This window comes from Pocillopora damicornis, chromosome 4 (assembly GCF_964200805.1).
Source record: "Pocillopora damicornis chromosome 4, jaPocDami1.2, whole genome shotgun sequence".
Taxonomy (NCBI): domain Eukaryota; kingdom Metazoa; phylum Cnidaria; class Anthozoa; order Scleractinia; family Pocilloporidae; genus Pocillopora; species Pocillopora damicornis.
Window position 1 is genome coordinate 2,135,446 of NC_142673.1, and position 21,795 is coordinate 2,157,240.

The following is a 21,795-nucleotide window of genomic DNA, read 5'->3' on the forward strand; positions in this document are numbered from 1 at the left end:
TTTGGTGTCAGCGGTGATAGATCGAAAGTAAACGAGGGTAATGAACGAGGGTTCCTTTTCAATTTCACCCTTTGTCACATCTTTATAGGTATTCCACGGGGATAGAAACTCTTTGGCACAAATCTAGCTCTTATTGGGAGAACAACATGATCAAGATGGTCTGATGGAATCAAATTTGACAAATAACAGGTAAACACCACTAGAAAAAGAAAACATTTCCCTACCTTCTAGGGCGGAAGAGAAACCAAACTGCTTTCATCTCATGTGCACTGTGCCCAATCGCTTCTCCGTCCAATTAATTTTCCATCGGTCATTTGGTATCATGAAGCAACAGACCGCTCTTTGTGTCGGTTTGTCGGTGTATAGTAATAACCTACCTGGAAAGTTGGAAGAACACGAGAAAAGTTTGTAAAAAACGAGTCCGATTCTCGTTAATACAAACTTTTCGAGTGGATTTAGTCATTACATCGGTAAATTGATACAAACTGTGGTCTACCGCTTTTATAAAATAACCATGGGTTTACTTGTGTAATGTAAATAGGCTTTTTGACCAATCAGAGCCTCTATAGTATCTCAGTTATTTAAAAACTCTTTTTAGTAACACGCAGAATTAGCGGAGTTGTGACCTTTTCAATTTTTAGGTAACTACACGATTTTGAGTGCAATTTGGTAAAAATAAGCAACGATACATTTTCAACTGATAATTAGTTAACATTAGTTAACTGGTAATTAATTAACATGAAAAATGCATCACAGAAAGTCAAGAAAGACAAAATTTTTACAGCCCACATGTGCTATCTATTATTTGCACTCGTGTTACAACTTTGCACTTGTGTTACATGAAAAATGCACTTGTTTTTGGCCAATAAGAAGCCTTTATTTTTTCATGTATGTTAATGGTATAAAAATTTGCTTTCACTAAGGATGTAGTTGAGCTGAGCCAAGTAAACTAAGGGTTTTGGTGGCACAATTAGAGATGATTACCACAGTGACTTGACTGAGGTCCTGAGCCATCTGCCATTTTTGAACAAATAAGGGAAAAGGCAAAGGCAAGAATGGAAATAATTGCAAAACTAAATTTAAGTTTGCACAAGATTTAATGTGAAAGTGAAACAATTCAACTCAAATCCAGAACGATAATCTTGTAATGTCACAAGGATGATTAACTAGTAGCATTTATACCCCAGATAATTTAGGGTAGAGTGCATAATTAACATCACAGATAATTGGCTTAATACAAATATTTATTACAATTATAAATTTATTCATTCAATGGTGTTGGTAAATTGGGTCATCAACGACCGGTATCCATGGCACAGTGAACCAACAATAGTCACAATCCTCATCTTTACTGCATTTTCTGGGTTAGAGGAGGGGTGGGGAAGCAGTATGTTGGCTGACAATTCAGATAGCACACCACAGGCAATGACAATTACAACCCATCAAGGCTTCTAAATAAGGAAGTGGAGTCCTTGATGATTGAAATATTCTTCTAAATAAGGTGTTATAACCAGATGGGTTCCTAACTATATGAAATAGTTACACTGGTAGAAAGTCCTTAATATAGAAAAAAAATATCTTAAAATCTCAATGTTTTGGCTAAGAACTCTAGCCTTCATCAGCTTAAGATTTTAAAGTATATTTTTAAAAATATTTTTAGAACTTTTTACTAGTGTAGTGATTTTATACAGTTATAAAATATTATCGATCCCTGTCCATTGGCTTCAAGGTACCCCTAATCTTGAAAGCATATCAACCATGAGCCAAGTAACTGTCTAATTCTAAGATAAACAGCTTTTTATCCATCAGTTGTCAACTGCAAGTGTCAATTTGGATGAACACAGACTTTTATGAGTAAAATTGTTGTAATTAACCCTTTCACTCCCAAGATCTCATTAGTGATTTTCCTTACTGTCTGCCATACATTTGTTATGATGTTTGTATAAAGAATTTGGCATATGATCAGTTTATTATTTTCTTATTTATATATTTTTTTAATCTCATCGCTTGTCTGCTTGATATTGTAATGGTTTCGTAAAGATAAATTTTGTCTTGGGAGTTACAGGGTCAAGACAATTTCCTTTTTAGGATTCTCACATCAAAGATTTGCGATCCAAACCATGCTTAGCTGACACGACCTCGATCTAAATCTATAAAACACCCAACAGTGGCTATAAATAGAACGCGGAAAGTCTTCTGTTTACCTTGTCAATTTGTATCGTTCCACCTGCCTTTTTCGCGCGGCAGTATTCATGAGCTACTTTGTCAAAATTGTCCAATCAGGGAAAAGCCCGCATCCGAAATGAAGTAACTTTTTCCTTCATCGTCGCCCATATTGGATTGTGATCGCTCGTGATTATTTTTTTGGATAAGTAATTATCCTCTGAACTTGTTCGGTCGATGTACAAAGAGTGATTAGGATCGCCACGGTACGTCGGTGTATTTTATTGTTTACAAAATGAGTTTTAGTTATGAAGCGGAGAGAATCCATTAATGACTCATTCGCGTTTTAAAACCTCCCGATTTGAGTCATTGTCGCCTTTTTATATACTTTTGAGTTATTTGTATTCGAAATATCCCTACGATGATGTAGATTTTGTTTAAGAAGCTACCGATTGCCTGACATCAGGAAGCCGCCAACATGAATCATTTTTGTAACAACAGAATTGTCATTCGCAGTCTACTCGTAACATACGACTGCTGTGTTGTAAACCTTCTCTAAAAGTCTTTCCAAATAAGTAGATTTTGTCGTGCTTTATATTATCGGAGATCATTTACCAATTTCTTATCAAAAATTTGAGTACTTTATAAGCTTAAGGCGAAGATAAAGTCAAAACAAACGTTAACATCAAAGTTGTGTGAAGAAACATTACGGGTAATTTAGAAAGCAGATAATTTGCATTTCTTTAGAAACTTATCTGAACCTTGTTGACTAATGTTTCTGTTGAAGGGGTCAATATCTTGATTGTGCAGTAACGCCTCGTTGTCAGGAAATACGTCATGTGTATTTAGACTTCCGCTTTTTCGTGGAAAAGCTGAAATCACGAAACGCTTGTACTGGCGTGATAACATCCACGTTGGTCAATTATTTATCAAGTGCGTGCTTGGGAGAAGGAATTGTTCCGCTATATCATTTGAATACGAGTAGTTGGCACGATGAAGCTTTCTTTATTACATGTGAAACTTTTTCATGACAAAAAGCCAAATCCCATTCTTAAAACGCGAACAAAAAGAGCCAAAACTAAAAGTAAGTCTAAACTTGCGTTACCTGCATGTGACAGTTAAGAGTGAAATTCCCGGGCTTCAATTTGACAATTTTAATGTTGAGAAGGTTAACCTTTACTGCTTGATTTTCAGGTAAAGAAGTTCTAACAAAACCCATTCCGAATAGCTGCGGCTCTATGGATACTGCTTCCAACGTCGAAGCTGAAACAAACGACTCTGCGAGTTCGATGAGTTTCAATGAGTTCGAAACGTAAGTTCTAGAGGGCAATTTATCACATGGCGGTTTCTTTTCATACTGAGCAGAATCTTTAATCTTTCAGATTTGCAGATGAGGTAAATGGCGATATTCCCGAAGTAGACTACCGAGGAAGAGTCAAAAGGTGTGATCTCGATGAGTTTGTTTAAGTTTCTTCCTTCACTGGTTGTTGACTCTCGGTCCAAAGCAAAGCGCGTGGCTAAAGCAAGGAAGGTCTCTTGTTAATTATGTTAAGCGCTCATTTTGTCTGCGAAACAGTCAGATTTTTGAACGCAAAGTTAGTAGTAAACTATGTATTTCAGGCTATTTAAACATAGATAAAGAGCAAAGAATTTTCCGTTTACCATTTTCGATTCTATGCACGCTTCAGAGCGTACATGATTACTTCCAGATTACGAGTGACTCATCGTTTTTTTTCCGTGTTGTTGCCAATCTGCCTCTTTGAAGTTCCTTTCTTCCGCTTTTTCTCTTCTCAGCGAGAAATTACCATCAGACGTGTACGAATCCTCCAATTCACTATCACAGGCAAGTGAAACGTAATTTTATTCGAAGCGTTCACTTCATGTTTTGTCTGAATTGATTAGTAAACCGGAAGTGAAGGTACAGGTGGAGTGATCGTGGTCTCAAAGTCAGCCGATGTGATGTCACGCAACCATCCGATCGGAGGCCAATAAAGGACGCGACGCTTATTCCGAGATCTCTTTCTAAATCCTCGCAGAATGCGTCGACAGTGTTTGTTGAGTTGTAGAATTCTTTTCTCTAAAATTCCCCGTCGGCTGTGGCCGATCGATCCATAGGAATTTGTGGGTTTTTTGTTTACGAAATGGAATTATCGCGTGCCTAGTGCCTAGTTAAGGTTTCGAAAGATGGAGTGCGAAAGTGATCGTCCAGAAGTGACGCTCGTTAAGAGAGGAAAAGTCAACTTTGTCGAGAGATCAAAGGGCTTAAAAAGCTTAACACGAAAAATGCAATATGTGCCACTGATTTTTCAAGATACGCTGAAGTTTAGTTCATCGTCCTCTGGTGCAAAGGTAGGTTCGTATATGCATCGATGAGAAAGTTTTTGTATAGGAACGCAACTACAGGTCGAACAACAAATATTGACAGCAAATGATCATACAAATATGATAGGGCACTTAAATCTTAAAGCTCAGACTACATGGCACATACTGGAAATATAACTAACGTCAAAACAGATCTGCTTTTAGTCGTGAAATGGACCGATATCAAAGTATTTCCAGTGACAGAGGTGTTATAGTTTTAACAAACTTTGTTTTGGACCAAAAGGATGTTCATTGTTGCACAACTTTACAGGACGCCTTTTGAGGGAACCTAGTGCTAGCCATTAGCTCAAGGTTACGCAAATTAATTGTAACATATTTCTGCCTTTGTACTAATTTGGTCGGAGACATGTACATTGAAGCCACAATTTGTCGTATCCTCTGCCTCTGCTGTTAGGCCAGTATTATCCTGTATGCACGCTTTAATCACGTTTAATTAATTTTGTGGGAGGTGGCGGCTTGATCGTCTGATGTGCAACAACTCAGTTACAGCTGAAGAAGTTTTACATTTGGGCTGGCCTTTGTTTGTTCCAAAAATCATTTCGGATGCTTATGTCAGTTTGAGCTGTGAGAAATGGGACCTCGTGAATTGCGCAAAATCTTTAAACTCAGTGATGCAATATCATAAACTTGCCATTCTAATTTGGATAATTTATTCAACTTTTGTCAAATTCTTTCATTAAGCTGTCATTGTTCTTATATCAATAAACTTTTTATTACTGGAGGATACAAAGAATTCAAAGACTTAGGAGTCTAACTAGGCTACAAGATAGTGCTTTGCTAATTAGCAATAGTTCTAATGCATGCAAAGGAGTTCACCCTGAGTTAATTGAACATCGCTGTTCTCTTAGCAGAGAAGTCATATTGATTCTTTCTCCTCTTTTACTGATTTGAATGGGTTTCTAGGAAACTAAAGCCCAGTATTCTCTCTTTGTGTTGATTATTGAGGCAGTAAGACTGTTCTATTTGGAAGTTTGATATCATTAACTAAACCCTTTAACTTCCATGAGTGACCAAAACAGAATTTCCCCATACAATATCAATATCAAGCAGACAAGCAATGAGAATAAAGAAAAATGTAAATTAGGGGATTATTAGTTGATCCAATACCAAATTCTCCAATTTAATATAGAAAAAAAAATTGAATGGCAGACAACAATGAGTATTATTGATAAAGATATTGAGAGCAAAAGGGTCAAAGATCATTGTCTCTACAGTAGAGGGCTGCTGAGTAATTGTTAGTAGTAATTGTTTCAAAGGAGTCAATTCTTCCCTTCATTCAAGAGAGGGACAAAAACATAGTTACATATTGCTTTTAAGAAGGAGAGTATTGGAGTTTAATGTGTTAACTTCTCTGGATATAGAAAGTAATGGTTAATTATAGAAATGTATATTTTCATTGTGAGAAAAAAAATTTCATTAACTGCATCTGCAAGAATCAATGTAGGATCTTAGCCACTAACCTTATTTCACAGCACCAGCTTAGAAAATTACAGGACATGGTATGTTGTTAAAAAAAGATGTTGATTAACTGTTGAGAGCATTAGGCTAAAGAAAGACAAAACTCTGTCAGTGAGACTAGATTTATAATAATCAGCTTTGTTTTTCTTTTTCAATTTTTTACAGTCACAACTTCTCAAATCAGATAGGACACCAAACTTTATCAAGGTGAGCTAGCTTTGTACTGTTACTAATTTTAATAATTAGTTTGAAAGATAATTGAATAAATACAAATTTGGTGTTTATGATTTTTCAAAATTTCCTGATAATGTGTTTTAAGAATGTGAGTCAAAATTTTTTTTTGGTTCAATCTTCACTGTGACTTAGAAAGGTTACTTGTTTTTCTGTGCAATGTGGCTGTTTTGTTAATAACCTGTTGGAAAATGGTACAGTATAATTCAGTTATGTAACGGTGATAGGTCTTTACAAATCTTCATGGCTCTTACAGAGTCTTGAATTCATAAAAAAAGTACAGAAACTTTGAACGTTACCAGTAAACTAGCTCAAGACCTAGAGAAATAAAGAATATTCAGTTTACATGTTGACAAATAATTACTAGCATATAAATCTGGAGTTCTTTCTTTTTTCAAGCAGCAGCAAAATTTGCGTGCATTTTCTTGTGAATGAAATCTAAAGAAAATCACCAAATTTAAATAAATTATGACAAAAGGTCCAAGACCTAGAAAACCCTTAAAAACTGTTTTTTTGCTCAGGCCAGGCTACTTGACACAGAACCTTGAAGGTGTTGAGAACTGAAAGTCATTATTAATAGTAGTCTTGAAAAAGTCTGGAAAAAGTCTTGAAGTTTGTACCCAAAATGAAGAATTAAAAATCATGAATCTTTGAAAAAAGTTTAAAAAATCTTCAGAAAATGTCTCAAGATCCAAAGGTGTCTGTAAAGGTTCCTCACTTTCTACCTAGGACCCTACTAAGATATTGAAAGATTACAGTTTGCAATGTCTTGGAAAGAGTTTTAAGGTGTTTCTCCATCTAAAAATTATTTACTAATACTTGCTAGAATAATAACCACTTACCATAAAAGCTTTGTGCTCTGGAAATGTCAAATCTTTCAAGAACCATTCGTTAATGCAACTTTTTTTATCTTAATGGCTGGCTTTAGAAGTTTTTAAATATTAACAAATTGCCAACAAAAAGACCCAAAATTATCATAAACAACAGTATTAAAAGTCATTTTAATGATTATGGTAATTGACACAGAACAAGTACAAATATAAAGATGTTAATGTGTGACAAGAGAAGGACTTTAAGGTTGTTTATTGACAGAGGTGTAAATAAATGGAGTATTCCTTGTGAAAGTCACTTCAAAATCATATATTTTTATAATTTTTTATTACCTGTAAGGTTATCTGTCCTATTCCATGATATAGATGTTTAAGTTAGATCCACTATTTGTAAGTAATATGTTTCTGATAAAATGAATGGAAATATAGTTTAATTTGTTTCCTACACAGTAAATAATCTGAGTGAATTTGAAGTCTCCACCCAGCCAGAATGCCAAAGCAGTTTTATTTAATTTTCAAATGTTCTGGCCAGTCACTGAACACTGCTGTAAGTGCTAAGTGCTTTTATGTTCAGTTAGCTGTCAATATGTATTGTCTTCTTATATGTTGGAGTCACATACAATTTAACTTCAGGTAGAAGTTTAATTATTCCTATTAACAGAGACTCTTAGTTCTCTTTGTCCCCAAGTCCTGGTAATAATTTAGTATGGTTATGACACAAAATATGAAAACTTGGGATCAGTATAAATATAAATTTTTTTAAACCCAAAATTAAAATTTAACAGCAACATATACATTCACATTTTGTACCCCAACTGCATTTTAAGGTGTAATGTCTCTATGGATATTAGCCAAGAAGGTTATTGGATGTGATAAATTATTAAGTTGACACAGTGTGATATAATTGACAGGTGGTTTTGTTTTACAAAACAGGTAACCCCCAAAAGTAGAGAGAAAAATTCATTTATATTTTTATTTTGCTTGTTCTTGATGTCTTGGGCATGTGTAAATTCTTTGAAATGCCCTAAATGTGGCTGTACTGTTTGACTAGAAGGAAAATGATTTGAAAGGGCAAATCTTAATCTCTTTCATGGTTTTTAATCCTAGTTAAGAATTTAATTCTGATATTATCATAGATTTCCATGAATTTTTTTTTGTTCAAATGATTCATCTGCATTCTTGCCTGGCTTAAAAATATTGAACACTTGGATTTTGTACCTAACAGTTTACCTTCAGTTGAGAGTAACAAAAGTGTTTGTATTCATCTTCCCATGTGACAAGTCTAAACATTTAAGTTACGTTGTCTTCATTCAAACCATCAGGAGTTCTATTGGGTTATTTTCTTTACATAAGACAATTTACTTTGGGATAAATGCTACTACCAATTGTATTCTTTCACCTGCCACTTGTTTGTAGCCAATCAGGAGCAACCTGTCATCTCTGTGGTCTGTTTCTGAACACTGGTTTATTTTAAGCCTTGAATTAATTATCTGCTTGTGAAATGATTCTGACCGGTTTGTTCCTCACTCGAACCAAGTCTGCATAATGTCTCATGCATTTCAATTAAAAGTGAGGACATATCGAAGGTCCTTTCCCAAATTACCATGAATGCAGGGAAACGAAAACTAAGGCGGCGGAATGTAGTATTTGGCCGATCTAAGGATGATAGTTTCCAAGTCACAAGCAAAGCACGAAGGAAAGGAGCTAACTCACAGAACAGATGGGTAAATTGACATCAACATTTCCTGTTTATGAAAAGCTTTTATTAAAACTCTAGAAGGCTTGAATTCCTAAACTAATGACTTACTTGTCAACTATTATAAGAATCTTCATTCTTAAACTACAAGCTGCAGTTTTAAGGTAGTAAAATTTCAAAATTATAGCAACCTACTTCTGCATGGTTTCCTGAGTTCACATGTGAATGAACTGTCAGATGGCAGTCATCCAGCCAAGATTTTCTGCAAAAATAACAAATAGGTGGCTTACAGAACTCGAACCAAAAAAAAAATTTATATCTCAGAGCATGTTTCATAGTTTTCGAAAATATTCTTCAACTCAAAAATTTTAAAAGACACAGACTGAGTGTTATTTATTTGTGAAATGGGTAAAACTTTTATTTCAACCCTCAGAATTTTTGGCTAATTTGTGGCTCAGTATTTTGTCCTTAATACCTTTAGAATTGGGACTGCATTATATTCTCAGAATTGTAGGAAACCCATTTTGAGAATGCTTGGTTTGGAAATCAATTCTGATGGCTTGTAGTATATAAATTATTGATTCAAAAGGAATAGCCACGATGGGGTAAATGCTAGTGTCCAAGATATGAAAGTTTTCTTAAACTGAGCATTTTGATCTAATCTTTGAATTCAAAGTCCTTTAGCACTTCATATCTATTTCTGGTGATAGATATATGCTGGGCAGTATGGCTCTAGTCGGCTTATTCAAACAAAATTCTATGGTGAGACATTTACCATACAGTATTTATGTACACATCAATACATATTATACATTTTACATTTTTGTGAAGACCAGTGTTATACACTTACCTAAATTAGGTTAATGTTTAAATTTATTTTAATGATAATAGAGTTGTGAAGTTTTCCCAAAGGTTTTTACAAACCGACAAGTTGAAATTGAAAGTTTGCCCTGAAACTGTATATCAGAGGTTCTTTGTGGTATTAAAAATATTTTGAGGGATATTTACCTGTCATTCTTTTGTAAACACAGAGTTTCATCCGTCGATAACTTTTATTAATCATTGCTTAGATTTAACTTGTCAATGCTAAAACACCTGATGTTGATGTGTAGCCTTAGTGTTGTAGTCCATTTGAATTTGAATACTAATTTTAATTGGCCCCGATACAATTCATTTCCAAAAAGTGCCAAAATTGAACAGCTGTTGCCATTTTTTGTATTAACATAGCTGTGCTACTGCCTAACCATAAAGCAAAAAATTATGGTGGCACTGCATTTTATCTAACAAAACTTCTTGTTCACATATGATGGTCTGACAGCTCTCTGCGCTTAGAAATTTGTTATTATTTGAAACTCACAGGACCTGTTAGTAGGACAAATAGTGGCTTTTATGATATGGGATGGTTAAAAACAGTATGAAAGTTGTTGGGCTAGTTCAGAAAATGTTTTAAATCAGGGTGATACGTGGCATAAATGATAGTTATATTATTTTAATAGTAAATAACGTGAAACTAAGCAAATAAGTGGCATATTCTGATAATCATTTACGCAAATAATCATACTTAGTAAGACAAACTTTTGAATGCCAGGATTTAATAAATTTAGGTGTTGATTTGTCACTTTTTGGGAGGTTCACAGTTCACATTGATTCACAGTTTTTGTTTTTGGTTAATTTTTTTTACTTGCAGTCTTTACTGTCAACACGGACTCCCTATGAAGAATTTCACCGTCTTTTTAAGAGTGTTCCAATGGACCAGTTCCCCATAAATGGTAGGTATATGAACTTACATTTAATAAAATAATATACATGCCAACATTGATGAAAAGGTTTGATGAAAAGTCCTTTTGATTCAAAAAAACTTTTGAGTGTTGCACTCTTGATTATTTTAATTATTATAAGAGAATGTCTAGAAATTTTGATTTTGTCATCATGCCATTCTGTAGTGTCCACATTTTCTTCCAGTTTAACCCCCAAAAATTGTTTAACATGTAACATTCAGTTGTTTAACAATTTTAGATTATTATTTTTTATTTGAGTTATGAATTTCTCTTTTTAGATTTTTCCTGTGCTCTAAGTCGTGAAATTCTACTCCAAGGAAGAATCTACATCACACAAGGATGGTTCTGTTTTTATTCAAATATATTTGGGTGGGAAACACAAGTAAGTTTAAAACCTTCATCCAGTATTGATTCCCTTTTATATCCTATTTTTACTTCTATTTTTGGTGTTTTTTCATATTATGATTAAAAGAATATTTAGAAGACTTGTAATTACTCCAGAGTAATTGCTGGTGATCATGGTAGGGCAGAATCTCTGATTGGTTGAGTGTTATGTCATATCTTAATGCTATAATCATAGAGTTTTCAAGCCTTATTTCTGCTACAACTGCTTAAGTAGTGTTCATTACTGCAAAGATCGCTTTCATATTCACGTCTTTATCCACAGTTTACACTATGATTTTCATACATTCACAGTCAGTTTTCATTTCATTCAAGAAATGAAGTAGGGGAGGAATGTTGTTAGTTGATTGGGAAATATAACTTTGATATCTAAATAAAGAAAAAGCTGAAGAATTCTGTTTAGCAGTGAGTGAATTATTGAATCTCTGAAGAACACCTTGAATGCCCTTGTGTTCGCTGACTTAGGTTCCCAATGCAGCACTCAGTTTCAAAAAAAATGAATGGACACCTTATAATTTTTTTAAATGTCTCTGAAGAAGAAAATAGTAGTTATTAAGAAAACTTAAGTTCTGTAGCTCTCAAATGGATATTTCACCAATGGCTTATAAACGTTATGTAGAATATAATATTCTCAAGAAATGCTCAGCTGATTGGTCCCTCAAACTTTATTTCAGCATTATTTAACCCTTTATACCCTAACATCAGTATCCATAGTCTCTATACTCTTCTCTATACATTTCCTTTAGTACTGACAAGGAGAATTTGTTTAACAATCAAAGCTTCTTTGGTTGGCGATCATTTCCTTTATTCTTATGATCTTAATGAATGATTCAGCTGTATGACTGTAAGGAGAAATTAGATGCTGGTCACTCAGGGTTTAAAGGGGTTAATGACCATATTCAGTTAGCCTGGGGCAAATAATTGTTAGTATTATTAAGAAGGAAGAATTAAATGTATTGACTGTTTTTCATTGAATTTGTTTTACTCATTTAATTTACAGGTAACGATAGACTGTACTAAAATTCAGTCCATAACTAGGGAGAAAACAGCTTATGTTGTACCCAATGCAATTCTTATCTGTTCTGATGAGGAAAAGGTTAGCTCATTGCAAGTTGTTTTAGTTTGTTATTGGTATTAATTATGTGGTGTGATAATCTTAATAGTATTACAGCTTTGTTGTTAGCAAAGTTAGGGACTGCTTGTATGACAAACAGATTCCATGTTGCCATGTGTCTGTTAAGTAATAGATCACAGATGATGTAAATATGTGGCTAGAACGAAAAGCAACACACCACCAGGTGCAGCCAGGTGTGTTGCTGACGTTTTTACCACATTTTGATGTCTTCTGTAATCTATTACTAACAGCACCTGTACAAACCTACAGCAACATGGAATCCATGTTTTATGTGATAAAACAAGCAAAAGGTTGTCATTGGTGAGGCCATATATACATGTTTCCTCCAATAGATCTTAACCCTTTACACCCTAAGATCAGTATGCACATTCTCTATACTGTTCTCCATGTATTTCCTAAGATGCTGACAAGGAGATTTAATTGCTTAACAATCAAGAGCTCTTGTAATTGTTGATCATTTCCATTACTCTCATGAAGTTAATGTATGATTCAGGGCTGATACTGTAAGGAGAAATAAATCACAAATTTACTCTGTAAATGAACTGTTTTTCACCTTTTGCAGCACTTCTTTTCATCGTTCTTATCCAGAGAAACTGTCTACAAACTCCTCCTTCAGGTGTGGGATGAAGTCAAAGCTAAGAATCAGGTTAGTACATGAGGTCACTTAACTTATTCCAGGTCTGATTGATTTCTGTTTTATACCTTTAGCTGGTTACTGGTATCTTGTATTAATGATACTTATTTACAGTTATAATAGGTACTTTGAATGCTCCATCATCACCATGTAGCCATTATCATTTCTCTCTGATCTATGCCTTTTTATCTTACTGAATGGCCTGATGAAAGTGTGTTCATTGTTAGTAATTTCTTGTGAACAAAGAAGACTGATGAAAAAGAAATTTGAAATTTAGAGTTGTTACACATTACTAACAGCTAGTGCCTTGGTTGAAAAATAAAAGAAGTTTCTAATAAATAGTTGTGATCTATTGGTACTTGATGTTGTGAATTTGTTTCTTTAATTCAGAAAATGGATGAAGCTGATGGGGAGAATCAGGTGAGTAGTAGTTATCTTGAGAGTTCAAGATTTGATTTTTTGATTAAAACTGTTGGGCTTTCATCCATAGAGGGGTAATTACTTTAAGACTATTGCTTCATTACAATTTATCAAGATGCTGGATAGAAGTGCTTTAAGGCTCAGAGGAGGAATATTTGATAACTCAAATATATCATTACTCACAGTGAATACTTTTAAAATGATTTTACTGCAGCAGTTTGTGTGTTAATTAATTAATATGTATTGTACACATGCTCACATGTGACCTATTCTCTCCCAGCAAACTGAAGCTGGTTCTCCATCAGAAGATAAAGATGTGTGGGAAGATGAAGATGAAGATGAAGATGAAGAACAGAATAGAGAGGAAAACGATGGTACATTGATAGATGTTACCACCTTACTGATTCAATTTGTAAATTAAATGTGTTTAACATGTTTAATGACTCTGTTAATGGTTGTGTTTTCAATGAAATATAAGACAATTAATCTGAGATGGACATTAATATTTATGGTTTTTTTAGTCAATGTTTACAATTTGTAAGTTTTAATGCTCTGGAAATTCAATATGAGGAAACTTAATTGGTTAATATGAAACATTTGAAAATATTTTTAAATTTCAACTTTTCTTCCAGTCAATCAGCAATGTAGGACTATATGTACATGTTCTTGACTGTGTTTCTGTATAGGTTTTAGTTGAAGAACTGATATATTAGCCTGATATATTATTATATTATTATATTATTATATATATTATTAGCCTATTAGAACTCCTAGAAGTGATTAACATATAACTTCTCCCTATAACATCCATACATTATTCAGCAAACAGGTAATGAGAATATTCAAACTTATCTGGTAGAAGTTGTTATCTTGATCTGGCATCAATTGCAACTAATTTACAAGCCAGGGAATGTGTAGTAGTAGGTTAAGGAGTAAATCGATTTTAACTCTTCATATTAAATATATTTTGAGTTGCATAATTTTATTGCAGATCATGATCTTCACTTTACATTTATGTCATTTCATATGTAGATGAAGACCATGAGTGCAGTGCTGGTGGTCCTGGAGAAAATGCTGGTCATTGCAAGAAATGTGAACAAGCTAGAAAAGCATCCTCTGAAAATTTATCAAGAATTAAAGATGTGGATGAGGAAGGAAAAATGGTGATGAGTAAAAGAAGTGGCCATATTTCACATCTGGGTGAAAAAAGCTCAGTTTCTAGATGTCAAGACCCTGCAAAAATTACTGGCTGTGGTAAGAGCAGCATTCATTTGATGTGTGTGTATTAATTATCAATTATTATATAATAGTTTGTTAAACTGTTGTTTATTGTCATTTTTAATGTTTTGTAACTGTTATCATTGTAATATTTTATAACTTTCTGTTAGTGGTATTCATCTGGTTGTTTGTTTGTAATTTGCCTTTTTCGTTCTATTGTGTACTTAATATGTAGTTATGGTGTGTGTATTTATTGTATTTTGCTTATTTTTCAGCTGGTGCTGCAATGTTTTTAGCTTCAGTAGCTGAAACTGTTTACTCATACTTTCAAGTCAGCCTGCGTTTGGTCAGAAGGTGGGTGAAGGCACTGCAGTATTTAATAGACATGTGAATCTTATTTGTAAGTGTATAGAGGTTAAAAGTTACAATATTATGTATAGTTTGTAACAGTTTCCTTTGTATTTTAGAAGTATCTGAATGATACTTGTTCTGAAAATTTGACATAAGATAAAAGACAAGAGAAAATGCTCAGAATATTTAAACATTGTTATAGCTGAGAGAAATGAAAGATTTTCTTGACCAATAGCAAGAAATAACTGATATTAATGCCATAAAGTTTATTATATCATTATAAGGTTATTATTAAACTTTCTATCACTTTAATGTTATTACCAAGTGGAAACATTACTTTTGCACACTGGTCAAACTTTGTCTTTGCAGACTTACAAGGGAACAGCTCTTTTACATAACTACTTGTTTTCTGTAAGTACCAAGAGTTTTTATCAAACTCCTTTGATGTAAGCAGCTCTCATTAAAGTTTCTTTAAATTTGTAAACCTCATGATTATAATGATGGTGGCAACAATGAAGGCAGTGATTATGTCAATGATCAGGTGAATGATGATAATAATGTTTGTTTGTTTTATCATGTTTTAGTGTCATTGAGACTTACATGTACAGTGAAAGATTGAATATATTTTAATTTTGTTTCAGAATAACATGTTTAATAATGTGCAGTTTATTTCTGCTTCAACGTATTTCCATATTGGAACCTAAAATCATGGCACAATTATCTTATCCTCCAGAAAAGATTCTTCTGTAAGTTGGATTGATGAAGGTTTTTATTAGTTTTGTAATTAGTTAATGTTGTTCTCATTTACCTAGAAACTTTATACTAAAGTATATTCCTTGATAAGCGTGGAATGCATACAACAATAGAACATTTGGATTGAGTGTTCTAGAAAAAACCAATTGATTAGTAAGTAATTGCAGCAGCCAATTAGAGTGAAGGAAAATATCACAAGGAACCAATCAGAACTCAAGTAAGAACAAGATTTACTTCATCAAGTGATCGTGCAAGAAACTTAAAGGCAATTAGTTTAAGTTTTGAGAGGGTACTATAGTAGGAGTTTTCCAGACCAATCACAGAGTAAAGTTAAACAGATGAATTTGTTATTGTTATTAATAAATATCTTGATGGTAATTTTTTTTCCAGTCAAAAGTCAATGCATCAATTGTGGAAACTTCGTCAGGAAGTTTTTGATGCAGAAATAGTTAGGTGAGGATATTTCTGACTTTTCTCAGATTAAAACATTTATTCTACCCTAGCCATATACTACTCCAGCAACTGTGAGAAACAATGACTTCAAATTTTTAATTGAATTTCATTCCAATACTGTTTTGAAGGCCAGATGTGAGCAGTTTCAAAATCAGTTTTATACAACCACAAAGTAATTTATGTCACATGATTGATGACTACATGGAGTAATGTTTTATTTTGTTTTACAGATTTAAAACAATTGTAGCAGCCAATTTGAATGCAATCACACAGGTATGTCACTTGTTCACTATCTAGATGATCTTTAAGTCTAACCTATTATGACCTGATATAATTATATGGAATGCTCCAAGGTGCAACCAGTTTGGTTGCATGGCAAGAATAAAAAATATTTGTGTCTTATCTTGCAAGGAAAGTTGCCAATTTTGTGACCTGCAATGTCCTTTCTTCTTATGGCTAAAATTTTATTTCTGCATGGTGACCATTTTATCACTTTAGATTTCCAACTGGTCATTTTAATAACAATTAAGCCTAAAGCCCTAACAAGATCTTAAAATGATGAACAATCTATTTTAATGACCAAAGCATTTTTTTATTTACCTGTAGGTGCGGCAAACACTCAAAATGTTGGAGGATGATCTTGATGCTCATATGAGTAGAAATTGTACTATACTTGCAAACAATATGTGTGTACAAATTTGAGAACAGGGACTTCCTCTTAAGCCTCAATTACAGAACACTGATGTCAAGTACTTTCATCATACATCATTGTCTACATAGAAAATCTGCAAATCTGAAACATCAACTACCCTCTCCAAAACTTTCAAGTAGCCTGAACTCAAGGTGCCTTTGTTCCAAAGTGCAACCAACTTGAAATGAATTGAAATTTAGGTGCTCTTTAAGACACATTTTCAAATTGGTTATTTATTATTGGCAAACGGTAGTTTTATGAGCAGTGTATTTATTCCATAAGTTTTATAGAAATATATAAATTGGCGAGAAGTATTTTGTATTTAATGCATTTGAATGATGACGAAGAGGTAAATACTGAAAATAATTTTTACATAATATTCATTCTTAAATGACAGTGATATGAAGTGACTGAGGCAAAGCCTTATAAACTAGAAAAAGGGAAGATGTGGTAAAATTACATAATTTTCATCAGATTTATTTGAAAGAACAGTTGAAAACTATTGTCCATTCTATGGCAACAAGTACACTGAAACATTTGAAATGAGCCTTGACAGTGCAGGCATTGTCATTTCTCAGCTAAAGCAGCCAAGCTGCTGGAGTTTTCAAGGGTGAATATTTTCAAAAAGTGTACAGTTTGGTAAAGTTAGGGTTTTTCTTGATATCAAGTCATGGGAAATCAGCTTGGGTTAGGGAATTGTTCATTACACGACAATTTTTATGATCATCATGTATGTTTAACAAGGAAATTGTATTTCTATCATCAAAACACAGTGTAAGGAAATGCACAAAGTAGATTCAATGAATTTTAATTAATGGGTCAGTTACTGTATGTATTTTAGTCAAAGGAGCAGAAAAGATGCAGATCTATTAGGAAATGGTAAATTTTAAGATATAATTTAGATATAATGCAATTTGATAGGGAATATTTGAAAGAATAAAAACAATGAACTTAAAGTGTTGTGTACTTACACTGTCTGAATTCTGTGAACCCTTTAACTCCCAAGATCTCGTTAGTAATTCTCCTTACTGTCTGCCATACAGTTCTTGTGACGTTAGTTTTGAGAATTTGGTGTTGGATCAACTAATAATCCTCTGATATTTTTCTTTATTCTCATCACTTGTCTGCTTGATATATTACCCCTGAATTACACATTAAGGTCACCAGAACAAAGGAAATGATCTTGACTATCAAACAAATTGTTATATATCGAGGACAATATGGTAAATATGCATTTATATGATAAGCTCAGTTATGCACGCATTCTGATTGGTTCTCACTTATGATCTATCGGAGGACAGACGTATAGATGACGTCATCATTAAAACTTTTTTCAATTCTTTATTATATAAAACAAATAGATTCCAAGTTGCTGTGCATCTGTTCAGTAATAGATCACAGAGGACGTCAAAATGTGGTAAGAACATCAGTGACGCACTTGGCTGAGCCTCGTGTGCCACTTTTTTGTTCTTACTGCATTTTGACGTCATCTGTGATCTATTACTGAACAGACGCATAGCAACTTGGAATATATTTGTTAAACTGATGTCAGGGTTATGGTAAGCCAATCATTTAAAAGAGTTCAGCATTTTTTGAACAGGCTCCTTCACTATTCAGTTTCATTTGTTGAAAAATGGTGCATGGATACACATCAAACAACCTCTGCTGTTTATCTCCTCTACTTTTGAAGCAGCTCTATTAACAAATGAAATGCATGTAATAAGCTTCTTTTCAATCAAGGGGAGAATGGAAATTGGTTAAATTTGCCCATCTCTTTGCTTGATTTTATTTACCAGCTTTGAAGTGGTGAACATTGCTTCTTCTGGTATTAGTGACTTGAGAGCATGAACTTGGAGTCCCAATGCTAGGCTGTAGCCAAAACAGCATGCATCCTCCCCTAGAGTGCACTATGATGGTATTTAAAAAATTACTCCCTACTTCCAAAGGGAGGGAGGTTACTCCTCTAAAAAGCTTTATAGTTTATGAGGGGCATCCCATCTACCAATTATTGTAAGTTTGTGTAAATCCTGAATGCACAAAAGTAAAAATTATCAGAACCATCCATTTCCATAATGCGGTATTATTTCAAGTGCTAATTCTACCTGACATGAGGTCCAAATTTAGAGACCCCTATGGCATTAATGCCAAAAAATGTACAGGTTCACAACACTGATTAAATACTCTAATGTTTTTTGTTTTTTATGCTGTCAATAAGACATGTTATTGGTAGTTTTACTTTCATTGGTCAAACTTCCTATTGTAAGTAACAGACAACAAGTATCAAGCATTTATTTCATATTAGTTTAATGTCCCAACATTTCTCGTTTAATTCAAAACATAACTGTGTTTCACACCACTAAATGAATACTGGTAATTGAAAAATGGATATCTAATGCATATAAAGTCACTCATAGACACTAGCTTACATACAAAAACGAATACTAAATTCAGAGTTTGGATGTTCTAAACTCATTTTGCACTTAATCTGGTTTTTTGTGTGTTTACTACCAACTATCCAATTCTTTTAAGAAACAGAGTCAAGTCATTGCTTGGCAAAACCATCTTTAAAGGCCTTTTTCAATGAAGTTATGCACAATAAATAAACATTGAATTTGTGAAATGTCAAGAAGGCTCAAATATAACTCTGGAAAAAAAACATTCACAGCTTAAAATGGCCCCTTTTTTAAAGGATTCTCAAGGTCTAATGATAGTCCAAACCTACAACCAACCAGTCTTATGAATTTCTACAGAAGTTACTCATACTGGTGGATTTCTACAATTCTGCTAATTTTTCAAGTTATATGCTTTAGGTAAGTTACTATGCCCATGAATTTATCTTATTCTGAATGCAAGAAATATCCAATGAAATAATATTCCTTTGATAAAAATTTACAAAGTTTTTCCAGCAGAATAAGTTAATTGTTAGAAAACAATGAAATTACAAAAACCAAAGACAATTCCTGTCTATTATATAGTTATGTATTTATTTGTCACAAATAGAGGTCAATTTGAATAAATTTATAGCTAGGCATTATAATACAACACAGTTTTCCTCCTTTACAGAGACTCCTTGCAAAAAAAGATAAAAAAAAGGAACTGGAAACATAGTAAAATAAAGAAATTAAATGTTAAAAAAATCTCCTGTAAATTTGCCACATTCTTTTTTCTTTGATCCTATTTACAGCACTCCCCAAATTCAAATAGGAATACATTATTCTTAACTTATACCCAAACCAAAAAACCCAGAAAAAGAAATGATCTTTGTATTTCTCAAAAGTTGACCAAATGTTGATTGCTAAAGGATGCAAACAGCTCTACTTTAAAGTTGAGATGTTTTATATCATTAATGCTTAGTCCACAGCTTTTGCAGTTCCAAATTAGCAATCAATCCTTAGTCAACCATAAATAGTAACATAAAGACTATTTACAATAGTAATAGTGCTATTCTTCAGTTCAAAGTACTCAAAAAGAGCATTAGACAAAGAACATGGAATAATAATCACTCAATTCAAGAAGAAAAACTTCAAGCAATATATATAGCATAATTTTTTGGTGATTTTGCACATCTACAATTTCTACTTCTAACAAAAAAGGTCCTATGGATGACAAACCAACTGGTGATTTAAGAAATCTTGTCACAATTTTCTATAAATTGATGATCATATTTCAGACAAACTACATCTTCTTCCCTATCTTTCCAACTAATACCATAAGAGAAGAAACATATTTTTAACCTCAAATTTTGTATTGAGCTTAGACATATTGAGCTTCGAAGATGTTTTCTCTGAGCTATATACAATTTGTTCTAATTCCCTGGAAAAACCACACTTGCCCTATACAAATAAAATAGGTTAGCCTAAATGTGTTACCCAAACAACCATATGCATTCTTAATTTCATAAAATTGTCCATAGGCTTAATAAATTACATCCTCTGGGTAAATACACTAAGCAACTGCTATTATGGGCCTGCCACGTCCAAAGCTTGCATGGAAGCCTCTGGTACCATCAGGACCTTTAGGGAGTCTTTGAACTCCCTCCAACTGAATCATCCTGTGTCGTGGACTAGTAGAGTCAACCAGTGGGCTGGATTTTTGAGAATGGCTGCTGTTCGGTGATCCAAACTTGCGGCGCTGAGACCATGGGCTGTTAGGAGTGCTGTTAGGAGCACTGTTACTTCCTTCCTTGACAGAAATGTTGGAAAGCTTCCTGGGAAGTTCTGGACTACTCTGTGGTGATCGGCGGGCACCTATGCCCAGGGTTCGTGGGCTGGTAGTGGGTGATCCTGCCCTCTCTGGTGTTGGACTTCCACCACTGTTATACCTGCGTCGACAGGTACTAAATGATGAGTAGGAGTTATCTGTATCTGAAGAACAAGAACTTGACAAGCTATCATCTGAGTTCTTGCCCATTAGCTCTTGCACACGTTTATCTTTCTTTCTGTTTCGGCGTTTCTTTTTAGAATCGTCGTGTTCCTCGTCTGAGTCTCGCCCGCCGTCGCTTCCCCTTTCTTTGGATTTCGTCTTGGACTTTGATTTCTCCTTCTTGGCGCCATGTTTGCCAAGTTCTACCACTTTCATGCCGCCTTCCTTCGACAATTCACTACACGCACGGGCAGCTGCGGCCATCGTTTCGAAGGCTACAACCGCAGTTGTTTCCTTCTCGAGTTCCGGATGTTTGGCAAAGTAAGACTTTAAATCAGCAGGGATTGGTTTTCCTGGCCGAATGATGCGGATTAATTCAATCTCCCCGCATTTAGAGAAGATCTCGCTTACACCTTCCATTGTCGCGTTCTCTAATCTAGTGACAACAACAGTTCTCCCTGGATTACGTTCGAGAAGTTCTGAAGGAAGGGGTACATTTCTTCTCACCTTTGTCTTCTCTGAATTCAGCGAAAGCTCCTTTGATTTTTCCAGGGCTTCGGCGACCACTCTATAATCTTTAGTCAGCGTTTTTACTTTCTTGAACGACGTTATAAGCTTCAAGTTGACGTAACCTTCTTTGTTACGACGGACATGCTTGAGCAAAAAGGCATCTTTAGCAAGATTATCGTCGCCTAAGTAAAACTCGACTTGGGACACAATTTTCTCCGCCAGTTCATCGCTAGGAGGTTGGAAAGGTTCAGTTCCATCTTTACCATCGTTGTCGGAGTGGGAATCGACGGGAGAGCGCCGATATTTACGATAGACTTCATCTTCTGAA

The 21,795-nt window shown here is 34.1% G+C and overlaps 2 protein-coding genes and 1 long non-coding RNA gene across 8 annotated transcripts in view; 1 reads left to right on the plus strand and 2 right to left on the minus strand.

The window, feature by feature from the left end:
• The first annotated feature begins 6 nt into the window (after nucleotides 1-6).
• LOC113681610 (uncharacterized) lies at nucleotides 7-17,551 on the plus strand. 6 transcript variants are annotated; one of them, XM_027198710.2, is made up of 18 exons: nucleotides 7-189; nucleotides 3,358-3,475; nucleotides 3,546-3,605; nucleotides 3,958-4,006; nucleotides 6,169-6,210; nucleotides 10,448-10,529; nucleotides 10,817-10,920; nucleotides 11,941-12,036; nucleotides 12,638-12,721; nucleotides 13,100-13,129; nucleotides 13,410-13,503; nucleotides 14,162-14,383; nucleotides 14,623-14,701; nucleotides 15,068-15,109; nucleotides 15,340-15,444; nucleotides 15,842-15,904; nucleotides 16,135-16,177; nucleotides 16,511-17,551. In XM_027198710.2, the coding sequence occupies exons 2-18, from the start codon at nucleotides 3,402-3,404 to the stop codon at nucleotides 16,604-16,606; spliced, it is 1,365 nt and encodes a 454-aa protein (XP_027054511.2). In that variant the 5' UTR covers nucleotides 7-189; nucleotides 3,358-3,401; the 3' UTR covers nucleotides 16,607-17,551. The 6 variants fall into 6 exon arrangements, with proteins under 6 accessions (XP_027054511.2, XP_027054512.2, XP_027054510.2 ...); XM_027198711.2 differs by lacking the exon at nucleotides 7-189 and adding an exon at nucleotides 2,181-2,429; XM_027198709.2 differs by lacking the exon at nucleotides 7-189 and adding an exon at nucleotides 3,038-3,247.
• LOC149046449 (uncharacterized) lies at nucleotides 252-8,405 on the minus strand. Its single transcript, XR_016185740.1, has 3 exons — nucleotides 8,295-8,405; nucleotides 7,398-7,469; nucleotides 252-377 (listed from the first exon to the last, which is right to left on the minus strand). It is a non-coding gene; the product is annotated as an uncharacterized LOC149046449 (long non-coding RNA).
• A 1,902-nt stretch (nucleotides 17,552-19,453) lies between the features above and the next one.
• Nucleotides 19,454-21,795, minus strand: part of LOC113681604 (la-related protein 6) — a 3,219-nt gene continuing 877 nt past the window's right edge. The window contains exon 1 of the mRNA XM_027198704.2: nucleotides 19,454-21,795. This exon is cut by the window's right edge and continues 877 nt beyond it. Within this exon, the coding sequence (XP_027054505.2) occupies nucleotides 20,541-21,795 (1,255 nt within the window). The 3' untranslated portion in view covers nucleotides 19,454-20,540.